General features: G+C 48.1%; 1 protein-coding gene across 3 annotated transcripts in view; it reads right to left on the bottom strand.

Moving 5' to 3' along the window:
* Positions 1 to 26604, bottom strand: part of CLIP2 (CAP-Gly domain containing linker protein 2) — a 103015-nt gene that overhangs the window by 30436 nt on the left and 45975 nt on the right. For all 3 annotated transcript variants that reach the window (XR_007779151.1, XM_050981861.1, XM_018919299.3), the window contains 4 exons: positions 18828 to 19366; positions 8891 to 9015; positions 2570 to 2783; positions 96 to 293 (listed from right to left, as the gene is read on the bottom strand). Coding sequence is in view for 2 of the 3 variants with exons in the window: in XM_050981861.1 (XP_050837818.1) it covers positions 96 to 293; positions 2570 to 2783; positions 8891 to 9015; positions 18828 to 19366 (1076 nt within the window). In the remaining variant the exon portion in view is untranslated. The remainder of the gene's footprint in view (positions 1 to 95; positions 294 to 2569; positions 2784 to 8890; positions 9016 to 18827; positions 19367 to 26604) is intronic.

The following is a 26604-nucleotide window of genomic DNA, read 5'->3' as shown; positions in this document are numbered from 1 at the left end:
AATATCTGTATTTTTTTAATAAATCAGTAACATTATAATCTGACACTTCCAGGGGATATCACACATTCAGACATTTGAGAGCTGTCACCTCCTACCTGCTCGTGCTGGGCCTTCATGATGGCAATCTCCTTCTCCACCTCACAGATGTGGCTGGTGGCCTTGGCCACCTCTGCCCTCTCCAGGTCCCGCTCTGCCAGGAGCTGCTCAATGTGCTGCTGCTTCTCCTTCAGGGCCTCCTGCAGGGCTGTGGTGCCAGAGATCTTCCTGGCATAGCGAGACGAGGTCTCTGTCAGCTGGGAAAGAGTTCAAAAGAGATGGGGTCATGTGCTGGTGTTGGAGGGTCCCCAGGATGAGGGAGAGGAGAATCTTGACTCTATGTTTCAGAAGGCTGATTTATTTTTTTATGATATATATTATATTAAAAGAAAATGATACATTAAAACTATACTGAAGAAAGAGAAAGGAGACATCAGAAAGTTAGAAAGGAATGAATAATAAAATCTCATGACAGACTCAGAGAGTCCGACACAGCTGGACCTGTGATTGGTCATCAAGTAGAAACAATCCACATGAGACCAAAGATGCACCTGTTGGTGAACCATCTCCAGACCACATCCCACAGCCATCAGATGGTTATTGTTTACATTTCTTTTCTGAGGCTTCTCAGCTTCTCAGGAGAAAAATCCTAGCGAAAGGATTTTGATAAAATACGTCAGCGACAGGGTAAAGCTGTGTCCTTTCCAGTCCAGAACAGCTAAGTGCCCTGTTAAACCTGGGATGCTGCTCACCTAATGAGCATTTGTTCAGCTGAGGAGAGCTGCAGCTCCAGCTCTGGGCCCTACAGGGGAGGTGAAGTCTGAGAAACATCTGGACAGTGCTCCCGAGCTCAACTGCTCTTCTGCACTGCAGTGAACACAGCACTTCCCAAAGGACACAACACGGGTGGGAACTGGGTCAGGGAAAACTATCATCCATTCCATCATCTGCCTGCTTAGATACATTTTACTGATGGCCTGCACTGATGAAATCCCAAAGAGTGAGCTCAGCTGGGTAGGCTGATCTCAAGTGGAGACCAGGATGGGTTATTTGATCCACTCCCAGGAATGACACTGCACCCTTGTCCCCAGCCCAGAGGGCTGTGGGTGTTCTGCAGCAGCACCACAGCAGAGCCAGAACATTTAACAGCATCACTGCCTGCTCTGCTTGCTGCCTGCCTGAGCACCTGCCAAAACCCCAGGCGTGTGACCCAGGACATTGCCACCCTCCACAGTGAGACAGCCACAGCAGGAGCTTTGCACAGCTGGTCAGTGGAGCAGCATGACCACGTGAGACTGGAAGGAGTGTCCCTTTTCTGCAGGGATCCCTCATAAACCTGCTCTTGACAGCAGCACTGAGATTGATCCCACTGCAAACTGCACTGCAGGCTCCTCAATGGTCACAGCTGCTTGGTGTCCCTCCCTTGGAGGGAGACTGTGCCTCGGAGTCTCTGTGGTCAGGACAACCCCAAGATGTGTCAGGAAGTCTCCTTTTCCAGCCTGGCAGCCAAAGGAGGAGTCAGGATTCTTCTGTTCTCCTTCTCAAGGTTGTTTATTTTTTCTTATCTATTCCATTCTTTCTCTGACCCACTGAGGTCTGTCTGGCAGGTCGGGTTGGGGCACACTGACACCCTCAGGGCAGTTTTATCTTTTTATACTAAAAACTACCTGTACTTTATTTACAATAATTTCCCAATCCCTATCACCTATGTTAGACAGTCTGTCTCTACTCTAAACCAATCCACAAGTGCCACCATCACAGCAGAAGATGGAGGCCAAGAAGAAGAAGGAGAAGAGGGACAGGCCATGCCCAGATTCCTCCATCTTGCCCCTTGAACCCCCATTCTAAATCCCCAAAATTCTCTATTTTCACAGGGTGATAAATTCACTATCATTCTATTCAAACTCTTGTAGTTTGTAAATCTTCACACAAAGTTGGTGATTGTTTCCATGGGCTAAAATCAAAGGCACAGGTGTTTGTGACTCTGTGCCAAGGTCTCTGAGCCCCTTGCCAGGGTCTGGAGTCCTCCAGGGCAGCCAGAGCCATGTCCTGGGTTCTGACAACTGTGAGGTGGGTGCCAGTCCCACACTCCATTCCCCTCACCCCGAGTGGTGGAGGAGCAGCAGCCCTGCAGTGCTGGGCAGAGTGAGGAGCAGAGCCCTGCAGTGCTGGGCAGAGTGAGGAGCAGAGCCATGCAGTGCTGGGCAGAGTGAGGAGCAGAGCCATGCAGTGCTGGGCAGAGTGAGGAGCAGCAGCCCTGCAGTGCTGGGCAGAGTGAGGAGCAGCAGCCCTGCAGTGCTGGGCAGAGTGAGGAGCAGAGCCATGCAGTGCTGGGCAGAGTGAGGAGCAGCAGCCCTGCAGTGCTGGGCAGAGTGAGGAGCAGCAGCCCTGCAGTGCTGGGCAGAGTGAGGAGCAGAGCCATGCAGTGCTGGGCAGAGTGAGGAGCAGAGCCATGCAGTGCTGGGCAGAGTGAGGAGCAGAGCCATGCAGTGCTGGGCAGAGTGAGGAGCAGAGCCATGCAGGAGGCACTCACCAGCCCACTGCGGCTGGGCCGGCCCCCGACCGAGGAGGCCACGGAGCTGACGGAGCTGATGGAGGAGCTGCTGGGGCTGTGGGTCAGGGCTGACACCCCCATGGCCATCCTCTTGCTCTTCTTTGCCTTGGCAGGGCTGGTTGATGGGAACCCAATCCGGATCACCTTGTGGATGGGAGCAAAGAGGCCAAACTTGGGCGGGCACTGGAAGTACCTGGAATACAGGAGATGCACCAAGTGAGAAGTGGCAGAGCAGCCAACTCCTCACCCAAGCCCTGCAGAATGGCAATGCCAAGCAGTACAAAACCCACAGCTCATCTCTGGGTGCTTTGCTGTGGAATTGTTTCTCAGAATTCCCAGAATCACAAGGTTGGCAGAGACCTTCAAGATTATCGAGTCCAACCCAGCCCCATCACCTCAACTAAACCCTGGCACCCAGTGCCACATCCAGGCTTTGTTAAACACACCCAGGGATGGGGACACCACACTTCCCCAGGCAGCCATTCCAGAACTTTATCACTCTTTCTGTAAAAAAGTTTTCCTAATATCCAACCTGTATTTCCCTTGGCACAGCTTAGGCTGTGTGCTCTGGTTCTGTCAGTTCCTGGAGAAAGAGCCCAACCCCACCTGAGCACAGCCACCTTTCAGGGAGTTGTAGAGAATGATAAGGTCACCTCTAAGTCTCCTTTTGTCCTGGCTAAACACCTCCTTTCCTGTGTACATGCTGTTGGGTTCTTCTCCTTTCCTGGCCATCTCCAAGTTTGCATCTGTGGTGCTTCCTTGGGGGACCTGAGGTAATGGCCAAGCACCAGCTGCTGTGCACTTGGTGAGGTGCCAGGGAAGACACAGCTGGCAGCCTGGAGAGCACAAATCCCAGAGCATAAACACAGCACAAGCCCTCCTTCCTCCCAGCCAGATCCTGGGTGTGCTCTGTACCCTGCTTTGAGGACAGTGATGTAGTGAAGAGTGCCTGCAGGGAGATGGCAGAAGGTGCACAGGGCTCTGTCCTGGGAGCTCAGCAGTGACACAAGAGGCCACAGCCAGGAAGTTCCAGCTAAAAATGAGGAAGAATTTCTTCCCTGCACTGTGACCAAGCCCTGCACAGGCTGCCCAGAGAAGGTGTGGGGATATTCCAGAAACTTCCGGACACGATACTTGGCCATGTGCTCTGGGATAACCCTTCCTGAGCAGGAAGGTTGGACTAGATGGCCAACTGTGGTCCCTTCCAACGTGACCCACCCTGTGACTCTGTCAAATAAAAAGATCTGAATCACACAGCTCTGTGTAAATGTTCCACAGGGCAAAAACCTTTCCTGCCAAAACAGGGAAAAACAGCAGCTCAAACCTTTGAAGGTAAAAATACAATTACAGCAAACTCCAGCCTGTGCCACCTCCTTTGGGTGGCAGGAAAGATTTCCTGGGCACACTGTGATGTATTGTTCACAGGGGTTTCAGGATGAGGGAAGAGATGAGAAAGTTGACTCCATGTTCAGAAGGCTTAGTTTATTATTTTATGATTTATATCATGTTAAAATTATACTAAAAGAGTAGAAGAAAGGATTTCAGCAGAAGGCTGGCTAAGAATAGAAAAGGAATGAATAACAAAGGTTTGTCTGTGACAGAGACAGTCTGGACAGCTGGACTGGGATTGGCCATTAATTAGAAACAACCACAGAGACCAATCCCAGACCCACCTGCTGCATCCCACAGCAGCAGATAAGAATTGTTTGCAGTTTGTTCTTGAGGCCTCTCAGCTTCTCAGGAGGGAAAAAATCCCAAGGAAAGGATTTTTCATAGAACATGTTGGTGACAGCACACAAGCTTGGAAAGATGAAAGCACGGAAAAGGGAGGACCAGATAATTGCAGTGCATGGTCTCTTCCACAACTGCACTGAGCCCAATGATTCTGTGTCTCCAGAGCCCTCTTCCAGAATAAAAAGGAGCCACAAGTCAGTGTCAAACCCTGGAAACTCCCTCAGGGCACTGGCTGAGCAGCCAAGGTTCATTTGCAGCTGGCCAGCTGCACTGCAGCAAGGAAAACCAGATCACCTCCAGCAGGGTGTCCCCTCATTCCAGGGCAGCAGCCAACACAAAAATCTCCTCTAAGAGCTTTCTCACAGGCCTCCCAGCAGGAACAGGACTAAATGCAGGCTCATAAAACAATCTGTCCTATGTTAATATAAAAAACCAGGTTCTAATGACTATATTACACAAATCCAGTTTTACTAGCACAAGTTTTCTCTCTCTCCAGATGTGAGCAGCTGTTTCCCCAGCTCCCTTTTATTTTTAAGAGCTGGCAGCCATACAGCTGTGTCACAGGCAGACCCCTGTGTGCTTGGGAGGCCAGGGAACAGCCTGATGAGAATAAAATTAAATTTTAAACATCAGCTCAGATCCATCTTTTTTCTATAACAAACTTTAAACAACCCCTCTACAACCCCAAATCTCTCAGCCTCCTTGACTCCCTGCCAACCCAGGCCCTTGGGTTTTAAAAACCAGCCACACCACAGGCTGACCTCCTGCAAACCTGCCAAAGCCCTGCTCAGCATCAATTTCCCAAATTCCAGTAGGCTCAGGCAGGCCAACAGCCCCTTCCACAGCTCTGCCTGCTGTCAGCACAGCCTGGTACTGTGGCTGCACAACAATCCCAAATGTTGATTCCTTTAAAAGCCTCTGACAGCTCTTAGCAAGTTCAAACTTGCATCACTATGGCTGCCCATTTTCTCTCAGTCCAGATTGAAAGTGGTTGCAATTAACTTTTATAATTCAGAAGCAGGAATTGGGTCCAAACCACTTGGCAGGAAAAAAAAAAAAAAATCTACATGAAAACTCTCAGTGAGTGTGGAGGAGCTCAGTACTCACATTACAGAGAGGAAACAGGGCAGAAGAGTGATGGCAATGCAAACTGCAGGTGGAAAACAGCACAGGAAATGTTGAAATAGATGGAAAAATCCTCAGTGTCCGAGGCTGGCAAACAATGCAAAAGTAAAAGGTCTGGGCAGTTTAGTGAGCAAGGACTGACTGGAGCAGAGAGAAAAGGGAGAGCAGTAAAATAAGGAGGTAACATTTAAATTGCTAGGGATGAGACCATGGAACTGGCTTGGCTTTGTGGAACTGACACCACAGCAGCACCTCTGCAGTCTCCTGTGCAGGCAAGAAAGCAGCAAAGCTCAGTGCAGATCAGCACCATCTGATGCAGATCAGCACCATCTGATGCAGATCAGCACCATCTGATGCACACAGGGGCTCCCCACAGTGACACCCTGTCCCCTGGGCCACTGCCACTGACCCCCAGCCTGCAGCAGCCTCCACTGCAGAGCCCCAGCTGCTGGCACAGCCCAGCCCCAGGGCCTGCCCTTGGTGCAGATCCACACCTGAACCTGCAGGAAAGTCAGTGACCCACTGTGGGAAATGGATTTAAAGAGAATTCTCCAAGCCTGCCAGAAGCCCCACACAGTGAGCATCTGTGTGCAAACCTTGAGAGGAGAAATGCTGACTGAGAAATGCCCTGGAATAGGGCAGACATTGCTGGGAGAGAAGCAGAACAAGAAAAAAGTTTCAAAGGATGGTCTTGCAAATAAGAGAAATAGAAATATGAAAGATGCATTGTGGTAGGAATCAAGAGGAGTAATTTTAGATTATTAGCTTTAAGGCATTTACAGCATTGTGTGGCAAAAGCTGATAATCCAAGAAACACTTATAGTGTATTGTAATTAAGAAATGGTTTCTGATTGTGATGGTGAGAATGATAACATCTGTATTGTCTCACTCTTCACATGAGACTGAAAACAGAATAAAAGTTTTTAAAACACCTCTCAGTTACCCCATCTCTGGGTCAGAAAAATACATAATCCAAGAAGCCACCCCAAATTTCAGCCAGTTCACCCCCAACTCAGGTGGAGGTGAACAATGTCACCAAAGGCTCCAGGCTACCTCTGCTGCTTCCAGCAGCCTCAGTGCCTGGAGCTCCACTTTTGGGTTTATTCTGCTGCAGCTGCAGAGGCAGTGCTGGGCTTGCTGGCCAGTGCTCACTAGATGGCAACCATCACCAAAGCACAGCCTGCAGAGCCTGGACAGCCTCTGCCCAGGCTGGTCCTGGCAGGAGAAGATCAGCACAGCCCCAAGAATTCCAGGCTGCCAGAGCACACAGGGAAGGCTGCTGAGGGGTGCCAGCATGCACCAAGGGAGTTGGTGTGGCTGTGCAAGCTTCTCCAAACCACTGCTGCTGAAATGGGCACCTGCTACAAGAAAATCCAGGGGGGATGAAGGCTCACAAGGACAGACATGGACAGTGCTGCAGCCAAAGAAGCCTCTGCAGGCAGGGCACACACCAGAACTGCCTCAGCCAAGATGCAGCAGTTTCACAAGACAGGTGAGTTCCCAAAGTTGGATTTCCAAACCACAGCAACAGAGGCAGGAGGATGAGAGGCAGACAGCACTGCTCCCACATCTGCCTTTCACACCTTCCACATGCACAGAGACCATAAATGCTTCCTGAGCACCATGAAGATTAATCTTCCAAAGAGTTTGAATTGTATGATAAAGAAAGCAGAGCCTAGCATTCACTCCATGATTTATTCTCTGCCATCCTGCTTCTTTTATTTTGAGAACAGGCTGAAACTCAGCCATCTGCTGCCAATCATTTACTGCTTTCTTGCCCTGACATTGAACAAGACAGCTTTTCTCCTAATTTAAATGAAAGCACATGGCTGCTGGACAAAAAAAGGCTGACCCAACATAAAATTAAATTATTGTTTGAATTAAAATAAATATATGTTTTATATATATATATATAAATAATATATATATAAATATATGAATATAAATATAAAATATAAATATAAATAAATATATAAAAATAAATTAAAGTTTGAAGCACTATCTCAGAAGCCTTTATTACAGAACCTGAGATCCAACAAGGCAGGAACTCTTAGCTCCTCAGTTTCAAAGTTATAGTTAGACTTGATGATATCAAGTTTAACCTATAACTTTGATGATATCAAAGGTCTTTTCCAGCCTGGTTAATTCTGTGAAGGATAAATCTCACCTCTGAAGCCAGTCTCCCTTCAGAAGCTCCAAGAAGCCCACAGTATTTTCCACTTAAGGAACTTGTGTAGGATGAGGAATCAGTTGCCCCTGTATTTGAAGCATGGTCAGAGCTGCTGTATAATTCAGATTTGAGCACCACCAAGCTCAAGATCCAAGGCCTGGGTCAGTCTGTTCACTAAATTCCACATGAACAGAGAGAGCTTCCCAGCAAGCCTGTGAGATGTCCCTGCCTAGATTTATAGATACTAACAAGGTATTTTCTGGAAAAGAAAAGAGTGGAGGGGCCTAGGGAGTCAGAGGGGGTAAGATCAACCAGCAGACACCTATCCCACTACAGAATTAGTACAGGGACAGAAAACAACCACCAGCTGTTCTTTCAGTTCTCTGGAAATTTGGAAGAACAGAATAAAACATTAGGTGAGGAGAAAAGAAAGTAAAATCTTTGTCTTTTGCAATTCTCACAGGGTGACAGCCCAAGAAGAAAGTTTATGGCAGGAATGTGTGGTAGAAAGCAGAGCTAATACAATCAACAGAATCAATTTCTAGCAAAAATTAAATCCCACTGTAAGTTATCTTCTCTCCCTACTTTCTCCTGTTTCCTGAAGCCATTCAGGTTCCTCCTTCACAGAAGTTATCTGATCCTGCTTTAAAATGGCCCAGTGATGAGGTTTGTATTGATCTCCCTGCCAGGCTATCCAAAAGCCCAGAGGATTCAAAATTAGACTCTTCCTCCCAGCCCACAATGCCCAACCAAGCACAGCCCTAACTCTCTGTAGGAATGTTGACAGTGACCAAATTATCCTTTGTCTCCTCAAAAAAAGAAAAAAGCCCAGAAGTTTCTCTCCTCAATTTGGTAAAAAGACACTCATAAGACCTTTGAGACTTCACCTCAAACCTAAGGCTACCAAATCAGACAGAAGCCAAAAAGTCCCACTTAGGTAATTCACTAGAAAAAGAAGAGAACAAAAGAAATAATTGCTTTTGTAGAATGTTTTTAGCAAGAGCAAGAACCTCTTGCCCCTAGCTCAGTTTTTCTCTGTGAGATCTTTGTTATTTTACCTTTAATTAAAATTTTAATGTTTGAAGCACTATCTCAGAAGCCAACTAATTTTGTGCCATTCCAGGCAGCTGAGCTCTCTCAAGTCTGATAGGTTCCTCTGAGAGCTCCTGAGACCTACCTCGAAGGAAAACCCCACCAACTCCTCCTGGGGCTGATGGCATTTGCCCCCCAGGCACCCCAGGAGGTGTGCAGGGGTTCAGAGCACCCAGTACCTTGTGCCAGCAACTGCCCCATCGTTCTTGCCCAGGGGCTCATCCAGCTCCACTCCACACCACTCTCCTTTGGCAAAGTCCGTCTCTCCCACGTAGCGCACCACTCCCGTCTTCGTGCCGCCAACCTGCAGAGAGGAGATGTTCAGAGAGGAGGGCTGAGAGAAGGTGTTTAGAGATAAGAGGTTTAGAGAAGAGGATTAGAGATGGCAGCACTTGTAGCATCCCATGAACTCTCCCTCCTTGGTCAATGCCCAAGCCCTCAGGTCTGGAAACATCAACTACTTACCACAGAGTCATCCCTCCCAAATGGAAAATCAGTCTCCCCCATGGAGTTGGTGTCACAACTTCCTCGGGATTTTCCTTCCCCTGTCACTGCCTTGGTACCCCTGGTGGCCACCCCCCGTCCCCTGGTGGCCAGGCCCCTCTGCCCAGCCCTTAGCTCTGCCCCCCACCCCTTCCCCTTTATAAGCTGCCTGCTCCAGGTGGTTCTTCCTCTTTCCCCGGGTTTGTCCTTCAGTGACAGTGTTACTGTGCTGGAATAAAACTTTGCAGAAGAGCCTTTTCTGCCCCTTTTGCTGAGCCAGCTTGTGAATTGTCAGAAGCCAGGACATCCCTCTGGCTGTCCTGGATGGCTCAAACCCTGTCAGGGGGCTCAGAGACCTTGGCACAGAGCCCAAGACACCTGTGACTTTGATTTTGACCCATGGAAAAAGTAATTACCAACCTTTATATGAAGAATTACAAGTCAAGAGAGTTTAAGTAGAATAACAGTTAGTTTGTCACAGGGTGAAAAATAGATTTTTGAGGTTTTTAGAATTGGGGCTCAGAGTCCTAAGATGGAGGAATTTGGGTGTACCCTGTCCTTCTTCCTTCTTCTTCCTAGCCTCCATGTTCTGTGTGATGCTGGCACTTTTGGATTGGTCTAAGGCAGAAACTCACTGTCTAACATAGGTGATAGGTATTGGGAAGTTACTGTAAATAAAGTACATGTAGTTTTCAGTATAAAAAGATAACACTGCCCTGAGGGTGTCAGTGTGCCCCAACCCGACCTGCCAGACAGACCTCAGTGGGTCAGAGAAAGAATGGAATAGATTAGAAATAATAAACAACCTTGAGAAGGAGAACAGAAGAATCCTGTCTCCTCCTTCGACTGCCAGGCTGGGAAAAAGAGACTTGTGCCTATCTCAGAGTCACTCTGGCCAGCAGAGAATCTGAGAGTGAGTGCTGAGTGAAGGTCTGACTGCACTGTCTGAATGCTAACTCAGCCTGCCTTTTGACAGGAGAGGCTTGCTGGGGACAAGGGACAGGCAGCAGCACCTACTGCAACACCTGCGCTTTAAATTGGCGCCCAACGTGGGGCACACCACTCCTGTCTTTGTGCCACCGACCTGCCAGGGAGGAGATGTTCACAGAGAAGGGTTTAGAGAAGAGGATCAGAGATGGCAGCACTGTCATAGTAACAGGCCCCCAGCTAGGTAAGAATTATTATAGACTCTGTATAGGAGTGTGCTTTCTGTCGACAGAGTGACCAAACTATTCTTTGTCCTCTTAAAAAGGAAAGAAGCCCAGAAGTTTCTCTCCTAGATTAGGTGAAAAAGCCACCTCATGGGCCCAGGGGACTTCACCTCAAACTTAAGGATGGCTAATTAGACAGAAGGCAAAAACTCCCACCTGGGCAATTTACTAGAAAAAAGTGAGCAAATAAACGAATCACTTTTGTGAGGTGTTTTACCAGGAGCAAGGACCTCTCACACCTGGCTCGGTTTTTCTCTGTTGGTTATTTTGCCTTTTATTAAACCTTTTTGTTTCTAACACTGCAACAGAAGCCATCCTGCTGATTTTTATGCCTCCAAGAGTAGCTGAGCTGTCTTGGGTGTGTTATAGACCCTCAAAAGCTTGTGAGACCTGGCTCAAAGAGGCAACTATAACATCTGTGATTCACAGAAGGCTGATCAAGCTCTGCTTTAATTAAAAAATTCATTGTTTTTATAGACAGTTATGATACAGCTGGATTGGTCTTTTAATTAAAACACTATCACAATTGATTAATTAAGAAACCACCCTTTGGTGAACAAATCTCCATAACACATTGCATGTGTTCACAACAGCAGGTGCAGCAAGTTAAGAATTGTTTCTCATTCTTTTCTCTGATCTTCTCGCAGACTTTTTCCAGCACAATGCCTGGGAAAGTTGTGTGTTGGTCAGAGAGCTGCTGCCACACTTCCACTGACACAAGGGGACTGAAGCTGGGACAGACATCTGTATTTTCTGTTTCAGATCTGATGAAATCAGCAGATAGTTCTCACACTGAGTTCTATCTAATTGTTATAAAAGCAATAAAATCTTATATTTTACCAAACATAAAATGTCATTGCTTTTATAGTTGTTTGGGGAAAAACAACAACAGCCAAGCATAAAGCAGCTAAAAAGAGCTCCTTTTGGAAGTTCCAAAAAATGGAAACAATATTGAATAGTTCTCACACCGAGTTCTCCCAGCACTTGTCTTTCCAATAACTGCAAAGTGATTTTGGGACTGCCCATCTGAAAGATATCAGAATACATATAATTAAAATAGATTTCAAGGTGTCAACTAATTACACCAGGTTACTAGTGAGGCCACAAAGGAGTTTAAGCCCTGCAGGCACAGCTCATACCTGCACTGCCTGAAGAACCATGACCTGCACTGACAGGTTTTCCAACAGTTCTGGGCAATATTGGGACATGACAGCAAGAGGACAGCAGGGCCAGGAAAGCATTCCCTGCTCCTCAGCTTGCTCCCAGGATGTAGAAACTTCTCAAAATAGAGCTGCTCCACTTTTATCTTCACTTCCTACAGCAACAGTGCTGACAAACTGCATGGGCGTAGGGCTCAGCTCACTGCCAGGCATCATCCAGCACAGGTTTCTTCCCCCACCATGGAGAAATAAGAATAAATCACACCTTTTCCTCCTGAATTTACACCTTAAGGTCTTAAAGTTTGCAGCTTACTGAGGAGACTCAGGGAGGGCAAGTCAGGGAGCTGTGTTTTGATCATTGCTGGAGAGTGTGTGGCACTGAGCAACAGCTGCCTCTGCTCTAAACACTCCCACTTAGACACTTGGGCTGAGAAAAGGAAGATAGAAAAGGAGGAGGATGGTTCTAAAGGTTCATCCTTCAAGTAAATCAGCATATGATCTAAACCTTTCCAGCCTAAATTCAAGGATGAAAGCTTAAAAATAACTTTAAAATTAAATTTGCAGCTTCATCCCAAATGACTTGCTGTTATTCATCTTCTTAATATTAAATTGAACATTAAAAGGTATCAACAGGGTGGTTTTTTCCTACAGAAAACAGTGAGAGCTGAATGCAGAAAACTCTGGGTTTGTGTATTTTAGAGTAGCAATGATAGATTTACCAATTCTAAATCCCTAACAATTTGCTTATGTAAAAGAAAAAAGTTTTTCCTAGACTAAAAATAACTGTACCTTTATGAACTAAACAGCACAGCTCTGAAGTCTGGGTCCAACCTCAAGTCCTGGGAGGCTGCAGCACACAGCTTGAGTTGGTTCATCCCTTCCCCAGTGGTTTCAAGGGGCAGGCTGGGGCTTGACCTCCACAACAAAATGAAGCCAAGGATATTCAGAGGATATTCAGCAGCTCTGTATCTGCTGGAGAGTCAGAGCAGCACCATGCAGGCATGGAAGGACATCCCCACACCTTCCCTGCTGCCTGTGGTATCACTGACATCACATTCCACTGTGCTCATCCCACCCAAGTGACAAAATGGGATGCAGACCAGTATCCCAGGGCTGAAAGGGCAATGATGCTAATCCTTCCTGACACTGTCTTCAACAGAGCTAACAGATCATTTAAACTGTTTCCCAGCTGAGCAGCAGGACAGATCTCAGTGTGGCTGCTGGGAGTGACACCCCCTCCAGCCTGTGTCTGCTCTCTGCTCCTCACGGTCCTGCTCATCCCACAGCAGTTTCCTGCTCTAAGCAAGGACCTCTTGGGAGCTGCCCTCACCCTATGGCCTGTGGGCATTGCTCTGCTTGCAATACTGCTCAGGAAGAAGAGAAAAATAAAATTCTCTGTGTCTTTAAGACAACAGGGACTTTCCCCAGCCATGTCACACACATGGGTCAGCAATGGCTGAGGCACCAGCTTGATCATATTCCCATGCAGAAATCCAGAGACAGCACTGTCCTTTCTGTTTAACATCCTAATTTACCCACTTGAATTGATTTTCAAAGTGTTTCCACAGGACAGGGCTGCTGAGCAGAGGGTGAGGTGGGAACACAAAGTGCCCAGCACAGGGACAAGCCTGCTCTGCAGAGCTCCTGTGTCCTGTGCTGGGGACAGGCTCAGCAGAGCCCTGAGCCTCCTGCTGCTCCCCTCTGGGAAGAGGAAGGAAGGAGGTGGGGGAAAAGAGCACACACAGGACACTTGCTTCACACTCTGAGGACCTTCAAGTCCTTGCTGTGTGCAGCACATCAGCTTATTCCACTCTGCTGCTGGGTGATGCCAACAAGAACTTGGTGATCCCCTTTGCTGGACAAGTGTGGCTTGCTCTGGTTAGAGCTGTGCCTGCAGGCTCTACCCAGCCTCTGAACTGGAGCAACCATCCTTTCCCCTGGGGATGAATGGCTGGGTTTATTTCCCCCTCCCCATACTCATCCACCTACTAAAGGATCCTCTTCCCACCCGAGCTGAGAGGCAGGAGCTGTGATTTCCCATCAGACACAGTTTGGCTCTTCTAGCACTGAAAATCACTGCCCAATAATACCTGATTTACACAGGGTGCTTTTGGCAAAGGCACAGCCTGTGGGTCCAGCTACTACAGCCCACCTGAAATAATGCAAGGGGGCAAAAGTGGCCATCACATCCTGGGGCTGGGTGCCAGCTGCAGCCAGGGCCAACCTTCAGCAGCTGCTGAAAGGTGGAGAACTGGCTTGTGGGCAGGTTTATCTGTAAATACAACTTTACCTCCATGTGCAATCTGGCCATCAGCAGCTTTATCTGATTGAATAAATACCGTGTCATCTGAGAATGCCAGAACTGGCTTTTAAGGTAAGGGGAGAAACAGACAGCCAGGAATTACAGGCCAGCCCTCCCTGGGTGAAGCTAGAGGAATTTTTATAGTTTCTTTTCATCTTTGTGCCTACCCATCCCCACAGCACAAGTCAGCATTGCACAGCAATGAGTCTGACAGCACTGCTGATGCAAGACATTTCTGTGCATTTATCTGTCAGGCACCAGGGAGAAAATAATATCCTAGGGAGGTGGTGTGAGAGGAAAGCCTGGAATTACAGCATCTCCTCCAGGGGCTGGCTCCAGTACCAAGTCTGCCTGTGTTATTAACACAGTTTGCTCCACCACACTCCACTTACAGCTCCCAGATACTGCACCCAGCAGACAAGGGCCAGGCAGTGGCTCAGCCCAAATGAATGGTTAGGAAGGTGTGCACAAAGAGCCTCGAAGGGTTAATGTGGCAGCAGGGCAGGGCAGTTGCTTTGGGCTATTTATTTCCCTTTTTGTTTCACTGCATAGAAACAGAATGGTTTAGGTTAGAAGGGACCATAAAGTTCATCTTGTTCCACCCCGTGGGCAGGGACACCTTCCACTATTCCAGGCTGCTCCAAGCCCCATGCAGCCTTGTCCTGAACACTTCCAGGGATGGGGCAGCCACAGCTTCCCTGGACAGCCTGTGCCAGGGCCTCACCACCCTCAGCAGGAAGAATATTTCCTAATGTCAAACCTGGCCCTACTCTGTCTGTTTGAAGCCTTTCCCCCTTATCCTGACAGGACACACTCCTGTAAGAAGCCCCTTTCCAGCAACAATCCCATACAGTGAGCAAAGAGCTCTGACCAGGAGTCCCAGGTGTTTTCTTATCTCCTGGATCCTGCAAACAGCTGGAACACTGCCCTTCCCATTGCCTGTCACAAACTTCCACAGGGACAGGGATCCACTGTCCCCATTCTGTGCTGCCATTCTGCTGCACTCCCCAGCCATGACACAGCAATTGCTGGAGCTCTGAGCAGGCAGTGGAATACTGAGAATCCTGCCTTGACAGAAGGACAGAATGGGATCCTTCCTGCTTTTCTGCCTGGTTAGCAATAAGGGAATATGCCTGGTGAGAAAGGAGCATTGCTGCACCTCTAGGACCCCACAAGCTGGGAGATCTCCAGTGGTTAACCAGGAGAATAAAGAGCAGGAATCCTTCCTTCATGTGAAAAATGCCAATTTTATGATTGGCTGTTGGCAAATATTAAAATGAATATTATATGTGTTGTGTTAGAAAGTTATGTTGTATTAATTTTCTTAAGTAGAGTGTTAAATACAGTTTTAGGTTATAACACAATGTTAAAATAGAAACTATCCTGTGTAAGATATTTTTTTTAAAAGAGAGGAATGAGGTACTCCATCAAGGTAGCAGCCACAGGACAGGACACCTAGATCTTCCAAAGAATTTATTGTCCCATTATTGAGTTCTTCCTGCCCTGCTCAGCCTTCAGGATTCAGAGGAAGAAGCTGGCACTGCCCAGACACAATCCTGTGTGTGAATGGAATTGATGCACCATGGATGAGGAGTATGAATATGCAACAGGCTGTTGCTTTTAAGGGTTAATGCTCTGTTTACGTGGGTCCTTTTTCAGGCTTATTTTGCCCAGAAAGAGGTACCCAGACTGTCCCTAACTCTTTTTTTTTATTGTCTCATCTTGTCCTAAATCCAAATTGTCCAAATTTTTATTACTGTAATTATATTACTGTTTTCATAACCAATTTATTACCATTAAACTTTTAAAATGTTAAAAACAAGTGATTGGCATTTTTCACCCTCCCTGACACCTTGCACTCCTTTCCAGCAGTGAGGCTTCAGTCTCAGGCACTGAAATAGCTCAGGGGTTTTGGCAGCAGAGCAGTGAGCTGTCCCTGCCCAAGGAGAAGGGCTTAGGCTGTAATTCTCCTGCCCAGGGAGCTTCTCAGGAAATTATTTCTCACTCAGGAGGTTCAATGCTTTCTGCAGCTCGGGGCTGGCTGAGCAGGGCTGTGGCAGGGACAGGTGGGGGGTGAACACTGAAGAAAGAACTTGATTTGTTTATTCATGAGTGCTTTCCATCATTTGCCAGGAGCTCCAACACACTGCAGGCAAAAGCAGTTTGCAGCAGACAGACAGGATGATTAAAACCACAGGCTCAGGGGGAAGCCAGGACCCATTCCAGCAGCCCAGGCAGGCTCAGGGAAGTGCTGCTGCAGGGACTCTCCCTGGGAGTGCTGCTGTTCCAGCATTTGCACTGGCTTTGAAGACCTGCAAGCTCCAGCAAAATCACCAACCTGGCATCCACCCAAAAGGTACCTGGGCAATACCCTCAGGAATGGATCCAGCCACTGGGATAGACCCTGGCCCTTAAACAGCTTTATTTATCACTCCATTTCAATGCTGAACTGCACAACTCCAGTCAGGAAATACAGGCATGGCTGAAAGGCAGAACACCTACTCTAAGAGGAATCCTTTTAGTTGAAATTATTTTTTATTTAGGCTGACATATAATAAAACCACCGACTTCCCCCACTTGTGCAGAAAGCAATGGCATCTAAAGGGAAATGATTTCAGCTGCTCAGAAGGCCTCTCCACAAAGAATGCAAAATACATTTTCTTAGGCAAAAAACCAAGCAGAAATTCCTCCCAGGCAGCAAATGCTCCACTGCTCTGTTTCCAGCCCTTGTTTCCCTGCTAAAGGCAATAAGCCAGCCTCACATTAACAGAACTTCAGCAATTTTCCCATTTCAGGAAGCCCAGCTGTCACTAAAGCAAAGGTTAATTGTCCCTCATTTATTTGCCAGACTTCAAGAGATGAGTTCTGCAACATTAGGGTGGATTTTTCATCTCTTTAATGCAATTTTTACATCTCTGGGAAAAAGTCTGAGTGCCAAAGGCAAATATTATCTAACTCTTCTAATGGAAAGCTTCTAATGGAAAGCTGAAAGTCACTTTCTGCAACTGCTGGAGAGTCAGAGAGGGTCTTGGAACAAAGTAACTCAAAAGCAAAAACGTCTTCAAGCTGTAATGGACTTTAATGAAGTTAAAGAAAGGCACCATCAGGAAATAGCCTGAGTGCAGAGAGCCAGGTGTCCATCTGGCTGACCTGGAAGGGTCCCCTGCACCTTGTGCTCCATCACAAACACTCACTGAAAACAGTGAGAAAACTCCCTCGTTTGAAAAGCCTTGGGTGGATCCCATCCATCTAAAAGCCACTCTCAGATAAAAAGATACTCTTCCAGAAAAGGAAACACCAGGAGTAATAAAGACAACTAAAACTGTGGCAATCCATAGAGAATGAGCAAAGATTTGCTCAAGAATTTGAGGCAACTCGGGTTAATTCAGAATTATTGTTTATGTATTCCAATACCCAACATGATTAACTGACTCCTCCCCTACGTAAAATAAAAGCTGCCAAGCCAAGCAGATGTGAATGAACCATAACAGCAAATTATTTGTTCTTGTTCTTTTCCTGGATCTCTGTGACTGTGTGCAAACAATTCCTCGTGTTTCTGTAAGCTGAGCATTCCTGCTAGAACCAGGGAGAGACTAAGCTTACTCCAGGCTCACTCTTTTGGAACTGTTTATGACACTAACAAGTCATAGAACAAACTTTATCTAGTAAAATCTGAGGTGGATAAATTAGCAGGCAGGGAGGGCAGGCTTTTAAGGATGCACTCTCATTTAAAAAAAAAATTAAAAACCTAAACCATTCCCAAAACACAACTCAACAGAATCCCAGGGGAGAGATGCTCCCAGGCTGGATCCTGTGGCTATGCCAAAATCCACTCTGGGTGGGCCCCACTGAGGTGAGCAGAGTGTTCAGGGAACAGGTCCTGTCTGAGAGAACTTATGGTCAGGAGAGGAAAGGGGTAAAACAAGCCTGGAGAACATCATTCCATTGCTTGCCTGGTTCAGAAATGTGGGAATCCACAAAAATCAGAGGGTTTTGGGAAAGCTGTAAAAGGCAGGCCTCAGAGACAGCAGAACTGTGATTAGAGCTAAGCAGTAGCCAAGAGACAGTGTGCCATTTTGTGCCTGCTAATGAAAATCTGCTGAACTCATGGTTGTGGGGCTGTTCCACTGATAAGAAACAATAAACACCTGAGTCCAAACATGAACCACCATCTCAGGTGCCTTCAATCCTGACCTCAAGGGATTGATACCCCAGTTGATATCGAGAAACTGATATGCCAGGGTACCTGTGGCTGATTCCCTGACTTCTGGGACTCAGGCTGGGCCCTTCCAGGGGGGTCCCCTCTCCTGGAGTGGTTTTGTGTCAGGAAAGAGAGACACACTGGATCTTTTTGGTCTTGTTTATTGTTATCTAGAGTGTTGCACACTGTCCACACCAGGCTCAGCACGCTGGAAAAGCACCACAAAAATGCCAACAATCTCTTGGTACAAGGGCTTTTAAAGCTAAACTATCCAATTAAGAGCTGACACCTGGATTATTTTTCCTTTTTAACCCAGTAACTGATCCCAAAGAGCTGCAATGGGGACTTTTCCACCCAATTACAAAATGCCCCCCAAACCCATGAGGAAGGAGGAAGAAGAAGCATGAAGAAGAAGCCCAGGATGATACCCTGTGCCCTCCATCTTGCTTCCATCCACAACACACTAAAAATCCCAAAACCTCAATTTCCCACCTCTAAGTGACACACCTACACTGCTCTCCATAATCTGTTTCACACTTCTGTGGGTTCCAGTCTATTCTGGAGTTTAGGAAACTTTCTCCATGACTGAGGGTCACAGTCAGTGCTCCCCTGGGGTCAGGGCACCCCAGAGCAGACAGGAAACATCCCCAGTGCCCTGGGCTTCCACAGCTGGTCAAAAAAACTTGTAAAGCGAGTTGTAAATGGAGTTCTCAGTCTGCTGCCCTGGGTTTCCCCAGGGATTCCCCAGGGCCAACTCACCAGCACGCGATCCCCGAGGCGCAGGTCCTTCTCCCCCTTCTTCACCGAGCCGCTGTCCGACAGGTTGGACCCCGACTCGTTGCCCGTCTTCATGGCGCTGTTGAGGACGCTCTCCCGCAGCGGGATCACGCGCGTGGACAGCGGCGGCGTGGCCGTCCCCGAGTGCAGGGACAAGTTCTGGGCCGTCAGGGAGTCCACGGAGGGCGCGTCGCTCCCCGAGCCCTCGGCCACCGGCTGCCGCGTCAGCTTGGACGGTCGCGTGAAGATGCCCTGCAGCGGCTGGCACTCGAAGTAGCGCACTCCTCCCACGGAGCCGTCATTCTTACCCACAGGGTCATCCAGGACAACCCCTGCCCACTGGCCCGGAGCGAACTGCGTCTCCCCGAGGTACTGGATCACTCCTGGCTTCACTCCGTTCACCCAGACGCGTTCGCCCACCACGAAGTCTCCCAGGAAATCATCGCCCACCTCGGCGACCTTCGGAGCCGACTTCTCGGCGCTGGCGGTGGATGTGGTGCCCTGCTTGTGTAAAGGGGAGCCTGTGGATCAAGGGAAAAGAGGCCTTGCTAAAAGGAGAACTCCTAGAAGGAAGCCAAAACACCAGGAAAAGGCGTTTACAGAAAGAAAACATCCGGGACAACAGCTTAGATTGCAGGTGTACGCCCTGTGAGGGTTAAGCCTGAGCGATGCCATTACTTACACACCTTCTTCAGTGCCAGTCTGCACAGATCCTCCATCTGCTGCCCAGTTTCTGCAGGACTCACACAGAACATAAAGAAATGACCCCATGCCTTCATCCCCTTTGCAGTACCTCAGCCCCCTCCCAGCCCCAGGGTGTGGATAAGCTCAAAAGCACAGGAGTGGTGGTAAGTGCTTAAGGAGCAAAGGGAGCCCAGTGAACTGCTGCTTTGCAGGAAGAAGACAAAGTCATCCTTTTACCCAAAAAAATAAATCAAAATATATATCTTTAGGAAAAAAAAAGTGTGAGGCACTGATGCTGGCACTATGGGAACCCCATTGTGTGTCCCACTAACAGCTCCTGTGGGACCACACAGTGGCCTCCACAAATTCCCCATTTTTCCCAGCTCCTGCTGTGCCCTTTGCTGGAGCAAATGCAGCAGCGAGCAGACAGCTGGGGTGTGTTCAATATAAAGAGCATCTCTTTAAACAGGAAGCATGTACAAACCCTCATGCACACCCTTGCAGGGTCACACAATGGAACTCAATAAACTGGCAATAAAGAGTGCCCTTTTTCCAGCACCAGCCTTCCAGCAATTCTCTGCTGCCTGGGGAAGGAAAGCTGCAGGTGATGCTGGTACTCAGTGTTCTGCTCACACTCCCAGAAGAATCCTGATCAGCCAAACTCTCCATGATACAAAAGAGGACCCTAAACACATGACAGGTGCTTGAATGGGAACAGAGTCAGCCCAAGCAAATGAGACAGCAGTGACCCAGCTCTTGCTGACCCCATTGTCAAACCCTCCATCACAAACTCTGGGCTTTCAGCCTGGGCCCCAGGCAACAAATGGCAAGGACATGAGAACTTCATTAAAACTCTCTGAGCGCTAAAGGGGGAGGTTGAGTAAAGCCCTAAAAGAAACCACGATAGAAACTGAGGAAATGAGCTTGCAAAATAAGTTCCAGCAAGCCACAGACCATGGACCTTCAGCCATCCTCAGCTCTCAACAGCCCTGAGGTCCCAAGTGTGGTTCTCCCACACAGCTGGAGTAGGGGGTGTTTGCAGGAGGCTTGCTCCCACATCTCCTGTGCTCAGTGAAAGCTCCCTGGACTTTTCAGCCCAACTTTCAGCTGAAATTTCTGGGTGCCACCAACCAGAAACTCTAAAGAACAGCCAGGAAAAAAGTTTTACTTGCTACCAGAGAAGGCTGGCAGAGGACACCCTGAGCAGCTGCAGGGACAAGCCAGACTTGAGTGCTTATGTGTAATGACCTGTGAAACTTGTTCAGCCTCAGCCATCACTGTGGCTCAGCCCACAACATTTCTACAGCTCTTCCACAAGTAATGGGCCTGACAGATCAGGCTCAGCTCCTAGAAGGAATGAAAAACATAAAAGCTCTCAAAGCAAGATACTTCAAAGCTTTGCTAGAGGTCTAGGAAAGAGGAAAGAAAAGAGCACCAGGGCAGTAGCATGAAGAATTTAGTTCCTGCTAAATCATGTGTGTTACAAGGGATCAATTTTGACATTTGGGTTCTTATTAGACTCCAGAGTCAGCACTTGACAAATTTCTCTGGCCACCACTTTGGGGCCCCTGGAAGCAGCACCTCTGCCTGGTCTGAACCTTGTCTGAACAAGAAGAGAGCAGCAATTAAGGGCTGATTGCACAAACTCTTCTCACCAACAGAAGTATCTCCAACCAGCTCACTGGGCTCAGTGGGCTGGGGCTGCAACAGCTCTTGAGAAGATCAGCCAAAAGGGACATAAAACATGGGGAATGATCAGGAAAATCCCACAATGGGCACAGGAAGGACAGTAAACACTGTCCCCAGCTGTGGGAATGCTGCTCCCAGCTGAAAATGTTGGTGGCAACAGAGACCATGGAGCTCCCAGCAGAGCTCAGCCAGCTCCCAGAGAAAGCCTTCTCCTGGCTTCTGGACCCTGCCTTGGAAGTTTCCTCAACCTCATGTGTTCATCAAGAAGTTTTGGAGGCTTTTGGGCAAATTTCTGGTATTTAAGTGTGTGTCACTCTCAATTTTGTAGGACAGTACACCAAGATGAGCCCCATCAGATGGACACAGCATCACATCCAAGAACCAGTTTCACCTTAAAAAAATTAAACCCAAAGAATATAAGGATGCTTAGAGCTTTGATCTTTACAAAAGACTTTAAATAAAAAGAAGTGTGAAGGAAACAGGGCTCCATCCACCTGAACTATAAAAACAATCATAGGCAGAAAAGAAGGCCACTATTTTTATTCCAGTGCTTAAAAACACAAGACAGTAAAGCAGTCAGATTAGCAAGTTACACTTTAAGAAGGCTCTGAGTTAAATAACCAAAGCTGGCTACAGGGGTTTACCACCAACAAGGTCTCTGTTGGGTAGGAGAATAAATTAAATTAGAAACACAACTTACACCTTGGTTTTGTGCTTGGCAGAGCACCCTAACACACAAAGATCATGTCACTGACATGTCTGTGCACACTTACCCACCATGCCAAGGACAGCCAAACTAAACCTACTGTGCAGGGAACTGTAAGCACATAAAATCTGGGGGGCTCTGCTGTATTGAGAAGAGATCAAAACTGCTTTTCTAGACTTACTGAGCCTGAGTTTCAGCATAGCTCTTGATTTCAGGTGTTAGTCAGTGGTCTAGGTACAGGTCACATGAACTCTCACAAGCACCTCTGCAGTGTGGCTGGGATAAGCAAACCCTTCAGCAGCAAAGCTGAAGCAAAGAAAGGCAGGAAGGCTGCCCAAGGCTGAACAAACAATGCAGCAGGATTTAAAACTGCATTTAGCCTCACTGTGTTTCACTGCAAGAGCAAACACCTTCAGAACTGACTTGGACCAGCAAAAAAAAAAAAAATAAAGAACAGTTCATTGGATTCTTGGTGCCACACTGTCCTCCCCCAAAAGCCAAAATTTTAGTGGAACTTTTCACACTCTTGTTCATGTTAGGTGCTGTGTGATAGGCAGGTGTGCTGAACTACAGTAATTGCATCTCAGGGAAACCATCTCATCCCAGGCTCCTGATCAGTGCAGGCAGAAACATCATTACTCTTGAGCATGAGGTGAATTATGCAAAAGCACAGGAGGTAAATAAGGGACTGCCTGAAGGTTCACCTTGTTTGTTATGGCCGCAGTGTAGAAACTTGTGTTTTACATGGCTTAAAATATGAAATAATAACACAGAGCAGCTAATGGGCTTTGGTGCAGGGGGTTTTCAGAGTAACCATGAGCAAGCTGAACTCATTTCTCTTGGCCGTTACTAACCCACTAGCTGGATGGCCAGACAGCATCCCAAGCAATCCAAGCAGACTAAGCTCTGATCCTCCCTGGCAGGTATCTGGTCACCAGCCTTTCAGAGGGCAAAGGGCAGCAATGAATGACTTCAATCCCATGAGTAGCTTAGGACAGCCCAAAAGTGAGAGCAGCTGGTGGCACTGCTCTCAGAGAGCTGACACTGGCACTGCCACTCTCCAGGTGCTCTTACAGCTGAAGGGAAAGCCACCAAGAGGATGCCATGAAAGAGTCCTGAGCTTTTCCAGCCTAAAAAGGAGTTGGTCTATTGGTCTGTGTCACTTGGATTTGCTGTTCTGAAGAAGAAAAATCTTCTTGCTCTAGGCAGACTCCCCAGATAAATGCCAACAAGTTCCAAGAAACAGCAAACCAAGGGTACAGATCTCAGGTATGAAGCTGAGAAGAGTTACACAAGAGAAACCCACCCAACAGAACAAACTGGGCTCTTTCTCCTCCAGCCCTGGCAGTACCTGCTGATGCCAACCAGAAGCCACAGGAACTCTCTGAAGGTCTGGGCTGGGCTCTAGCTCAGCAGCTCACCTGGAAGCCAGCGATGAGGAAATCTATTCCTGCTCCATCCAAGAGGATCTCCCTGTGCTGCTCTGTCCAGAACAGACCTCCCCTGCTAGCCAGGAATCCACAGCAGCAGCTGCCCTCCTCCTCCTCTCACTGGGACCAGGCTCCAGGACACAACAAGCAGTGAGCAGGATCTCCTCCACTCAGGCTCTCCAACTTTACAGCCCCATTGTGTTCATTAGCTGGCTCATTCTTCTCAGATTAAATGGGGCTTCCTGTAGGTCACAGCTTCCAGGGCTGAGCAACAACTCCTAAATCAGTCACACAGAGCACCCACTGCATGCACATCTTATGCAGCTCCAGATCTCTGCTTTCCCTTTCCAAAGCCTGCACATCAGCCACCACTGTGGCAAACCTGCTGCTTAGAGCTCTTCCTGCATCCCAACACTTTTAGGGGCCCACACTGACAGGGCACCACTGCTTCAGGAGCCAAATTCCCACCAGCCAAGAGCTGGAGAGGTTGGAAGTTTGGCTGAAGTCTCAGCCTGTTCTCAGGGCTCTCATTACCGTGTCAATGAAAGCCATGTGTCCAAAATCCCTTGAAGCACAAGAGCTTCTGCAAAAAGGGCAAGGATTCCTCCAGCTCTTGGAAACTGCTCTAGGAAGGAGTGAACAGAAGCTTTGTATAGTAGAGAAGCAAGAAACCCCCCCTCAAGAAAGCCCTGGGAACTGAAGTGGGAGGAGGAGAGCGCTTGCTCTGCACAGCAGCAGGAACAGCTTTCCCTGCTGCATCCCTGACATTGTGCTCAGCCTTGTCTGTGCTCGAGTCACATCCACTGATCCCATCCATCCCCTCACTCCCTCCACACCCTTCGACCTCCCACAGCACTCCAGTTGCTCATTTCTTAACACCAGGCAACTGAAACAAAGGGGAAGGGAACTTGTATGTAAAGGGAGGAGGGAGAGGAAGAGCAGTGTGAGAGGCAGAGCTCAGTGAGTGCTGCCCGTGGATTTCCCACTCCCTGCAGAACCCTTTTGTGGCCTGGCTGCTCCCAAGACACATGCCAGGCACCACAACTGCCCAAGGACTCAGAAATGCAACAGCCTGTGGTGTTGCCATGGGGATCAGGAGACAAGCAGTTAATTGATGAAATGGAGGCACACTAGACTTAAAAGAAAGAGGAAAGAAAAAACAACAACAACAACAACAAAAAAAAACCCAACACAAAACCACACACACACACAAAAAAAAAAAAAAAACAAACAAACAAAAAAAAAAGCAACAAACCAACAACAACAAAAACCTAAAACCACAACCAAACAGAAAAAAAAGAAGAGAGATTCCAGAGTAGTGTCTCATGTCAGGAAGGAGGGAGAAATAAGCTCAAACATTACATTTACAGAAGAGCTTTACAGTGCCCCTAAGAGAGGTCTTTTTCCTTTTCTATTTTAATTTTCAGAGGTTTTTACCCTCAAACATCACAACACAGCCTGACATGCAGCACAGGGTTGCCCACCCAATCCCAGCTGTGTTCCCTCTCCATGGTAAATCAATAAACTTCTCATCCACCACCCACCCAGCACCAAAAGGTGCCCCAGCCTGGCAGAACTGCCCTGGCACGAGACTGAAGACACTGCACCCTCCTGCCACTGACCTGTGGTGGGGCAGCAAGCTGTGCAGTCTGTCAGCATCTCCAAGTGCAGCCTTGCAACCAGGCTGGTCAAAAAAACCCTTTTGGTACCAGCTCTGCTCCTCCCAGCCCGGGCAGGGCTTCAGGACAGTCCTGAGACCAGGGGACTGTAATGCCCATTTGAAGCCAAGATTTTGTCAGTTGGAAAACCCAACTGCTGCCCACAGGGGTGCCAGCTCAAAGGAATAAGGTCTGGTTTTGCTGCCACAGGCATTAGTCCAGAGCCTTGGAGCACTAGAGCAGCTTGGCTCACTGCTTTGGGTCAGGGCTCAGATGATGAGGTGGGGATGACACTCAGACACTGTCCCTGCTCAGGGCACCATGGTGGATGATAATATCCCATCCAGCACTGGGAATATTTCCCTGTCTGCTCTGGGGTGCCCTGACCCCCAGGGCAGCACTGACTCTGACCCTCATCCATGGAGAAAGTTTCCTAAACTCCAGAATAGACTGGAACCCACAAAAGTGTGAAATAGATTGTAGAGAGCAGTGTAGGTGTGTAACTTGGTGAGAAATTGAGGGTTTGGGATTTTTAGTGTGTTGTGGATGGAAGCAAGATGGAGGGTACAGGGTGTCATCCTGGGCTTCTTCTTCTTCATGCTTCTTCTTCCTCCTTCTCCATGGGTTTGGGTGGCATTTTGTAATTGGGTGGAAAAAACTGCATTGTGGGCTCTGTGGGATCAGTTATTGGGTTAAAAGGGAAAATAATCCAGGTGTCAGCTCTTAATTGGATAGTTCAGTCTTAAAAGCCCTTGTACCAAGAGATTGTTGGGCATTTTGTGCCTTCTAATGAAAAGCTGCTGAACTCCCAGCAGTGAGACTGAGAAGAAATAATAAACACCTGAGTCTGAACATGAATTACTGTCTCAAGTGCCTTCAATCCAGACCCAGAAAAACCCACAGCTGGTACCCCCACAGCTCACCACCCTCCAGTGTGGGCTGGAGGATAATATCCCATCCCACAGCTCACCACCCTCCAGTGTGGGCTGGAGGACAGCCTGGTCTTGTCCTTACAGCCACAGCTCCTGGTGCAGTGGGTTTTACTCACCCCTTTACCCTGCAGTCACTGAGAGCCTTCAGTAACTACTTCAGCCTACTTCACCTCCAAACACAGCCCTGAGAACTTCCCTGAGGGAGAACAGAGCTCATCAGAGCTTCCCCTCACAGGAGGACAGGGCAGAGCATCTGCTCCCCACCACCCACAGCAGCCTGTCTGCCAGGCAGGAGAGGAGGATGCACAACCTGCTGCACCTCCAGGAGCTGGGCAGGGGTCAGGGATTCTTCCCTGGCAGCAGCAGCCACACAGGCACAGACTGCTGGGGGAGAAGGGCTGGTGCCTGCTGCCTCCACAGCTCTCACTGATGGTGAGCCCTTGCCACATGGAATTTCTAGGTTACCACGTGGGGGTTTGAGCTTCTCAAAGCAACCTGGATTACACAAACGTGGTGCTGTTAGCAGTCAGGTGAAAGCCAGCCCATTGCCACGTGGAAATTCAAGTTATGGAGCACAGCAATGAAGCAGCTGTTTACCTGCAGGATTCATCACAGCCCTTTCACACTGCAGGATGAGGATGAAACAGAGAGGGAAGAGGT

This window comes from Serinus canaria, chromosome 19 (genome assembly GCF_022539315.1).
Source record: "Serinus canaria isolate serCan28SL12 chromosome 19, serCan2020, whole genome shotgun sequence".
Taxonomy (NCBI): Eukaryota; Metazoa; Chordata; class Aves; order Passeriformes; family Fringillidae; genus Serinus; species Serinus canaria.
The sequence above is the reverse complement of the archived record's forward strand: the minus strand, read 5'-3'. Positions and strand labels throughout refer to the sequence as shown.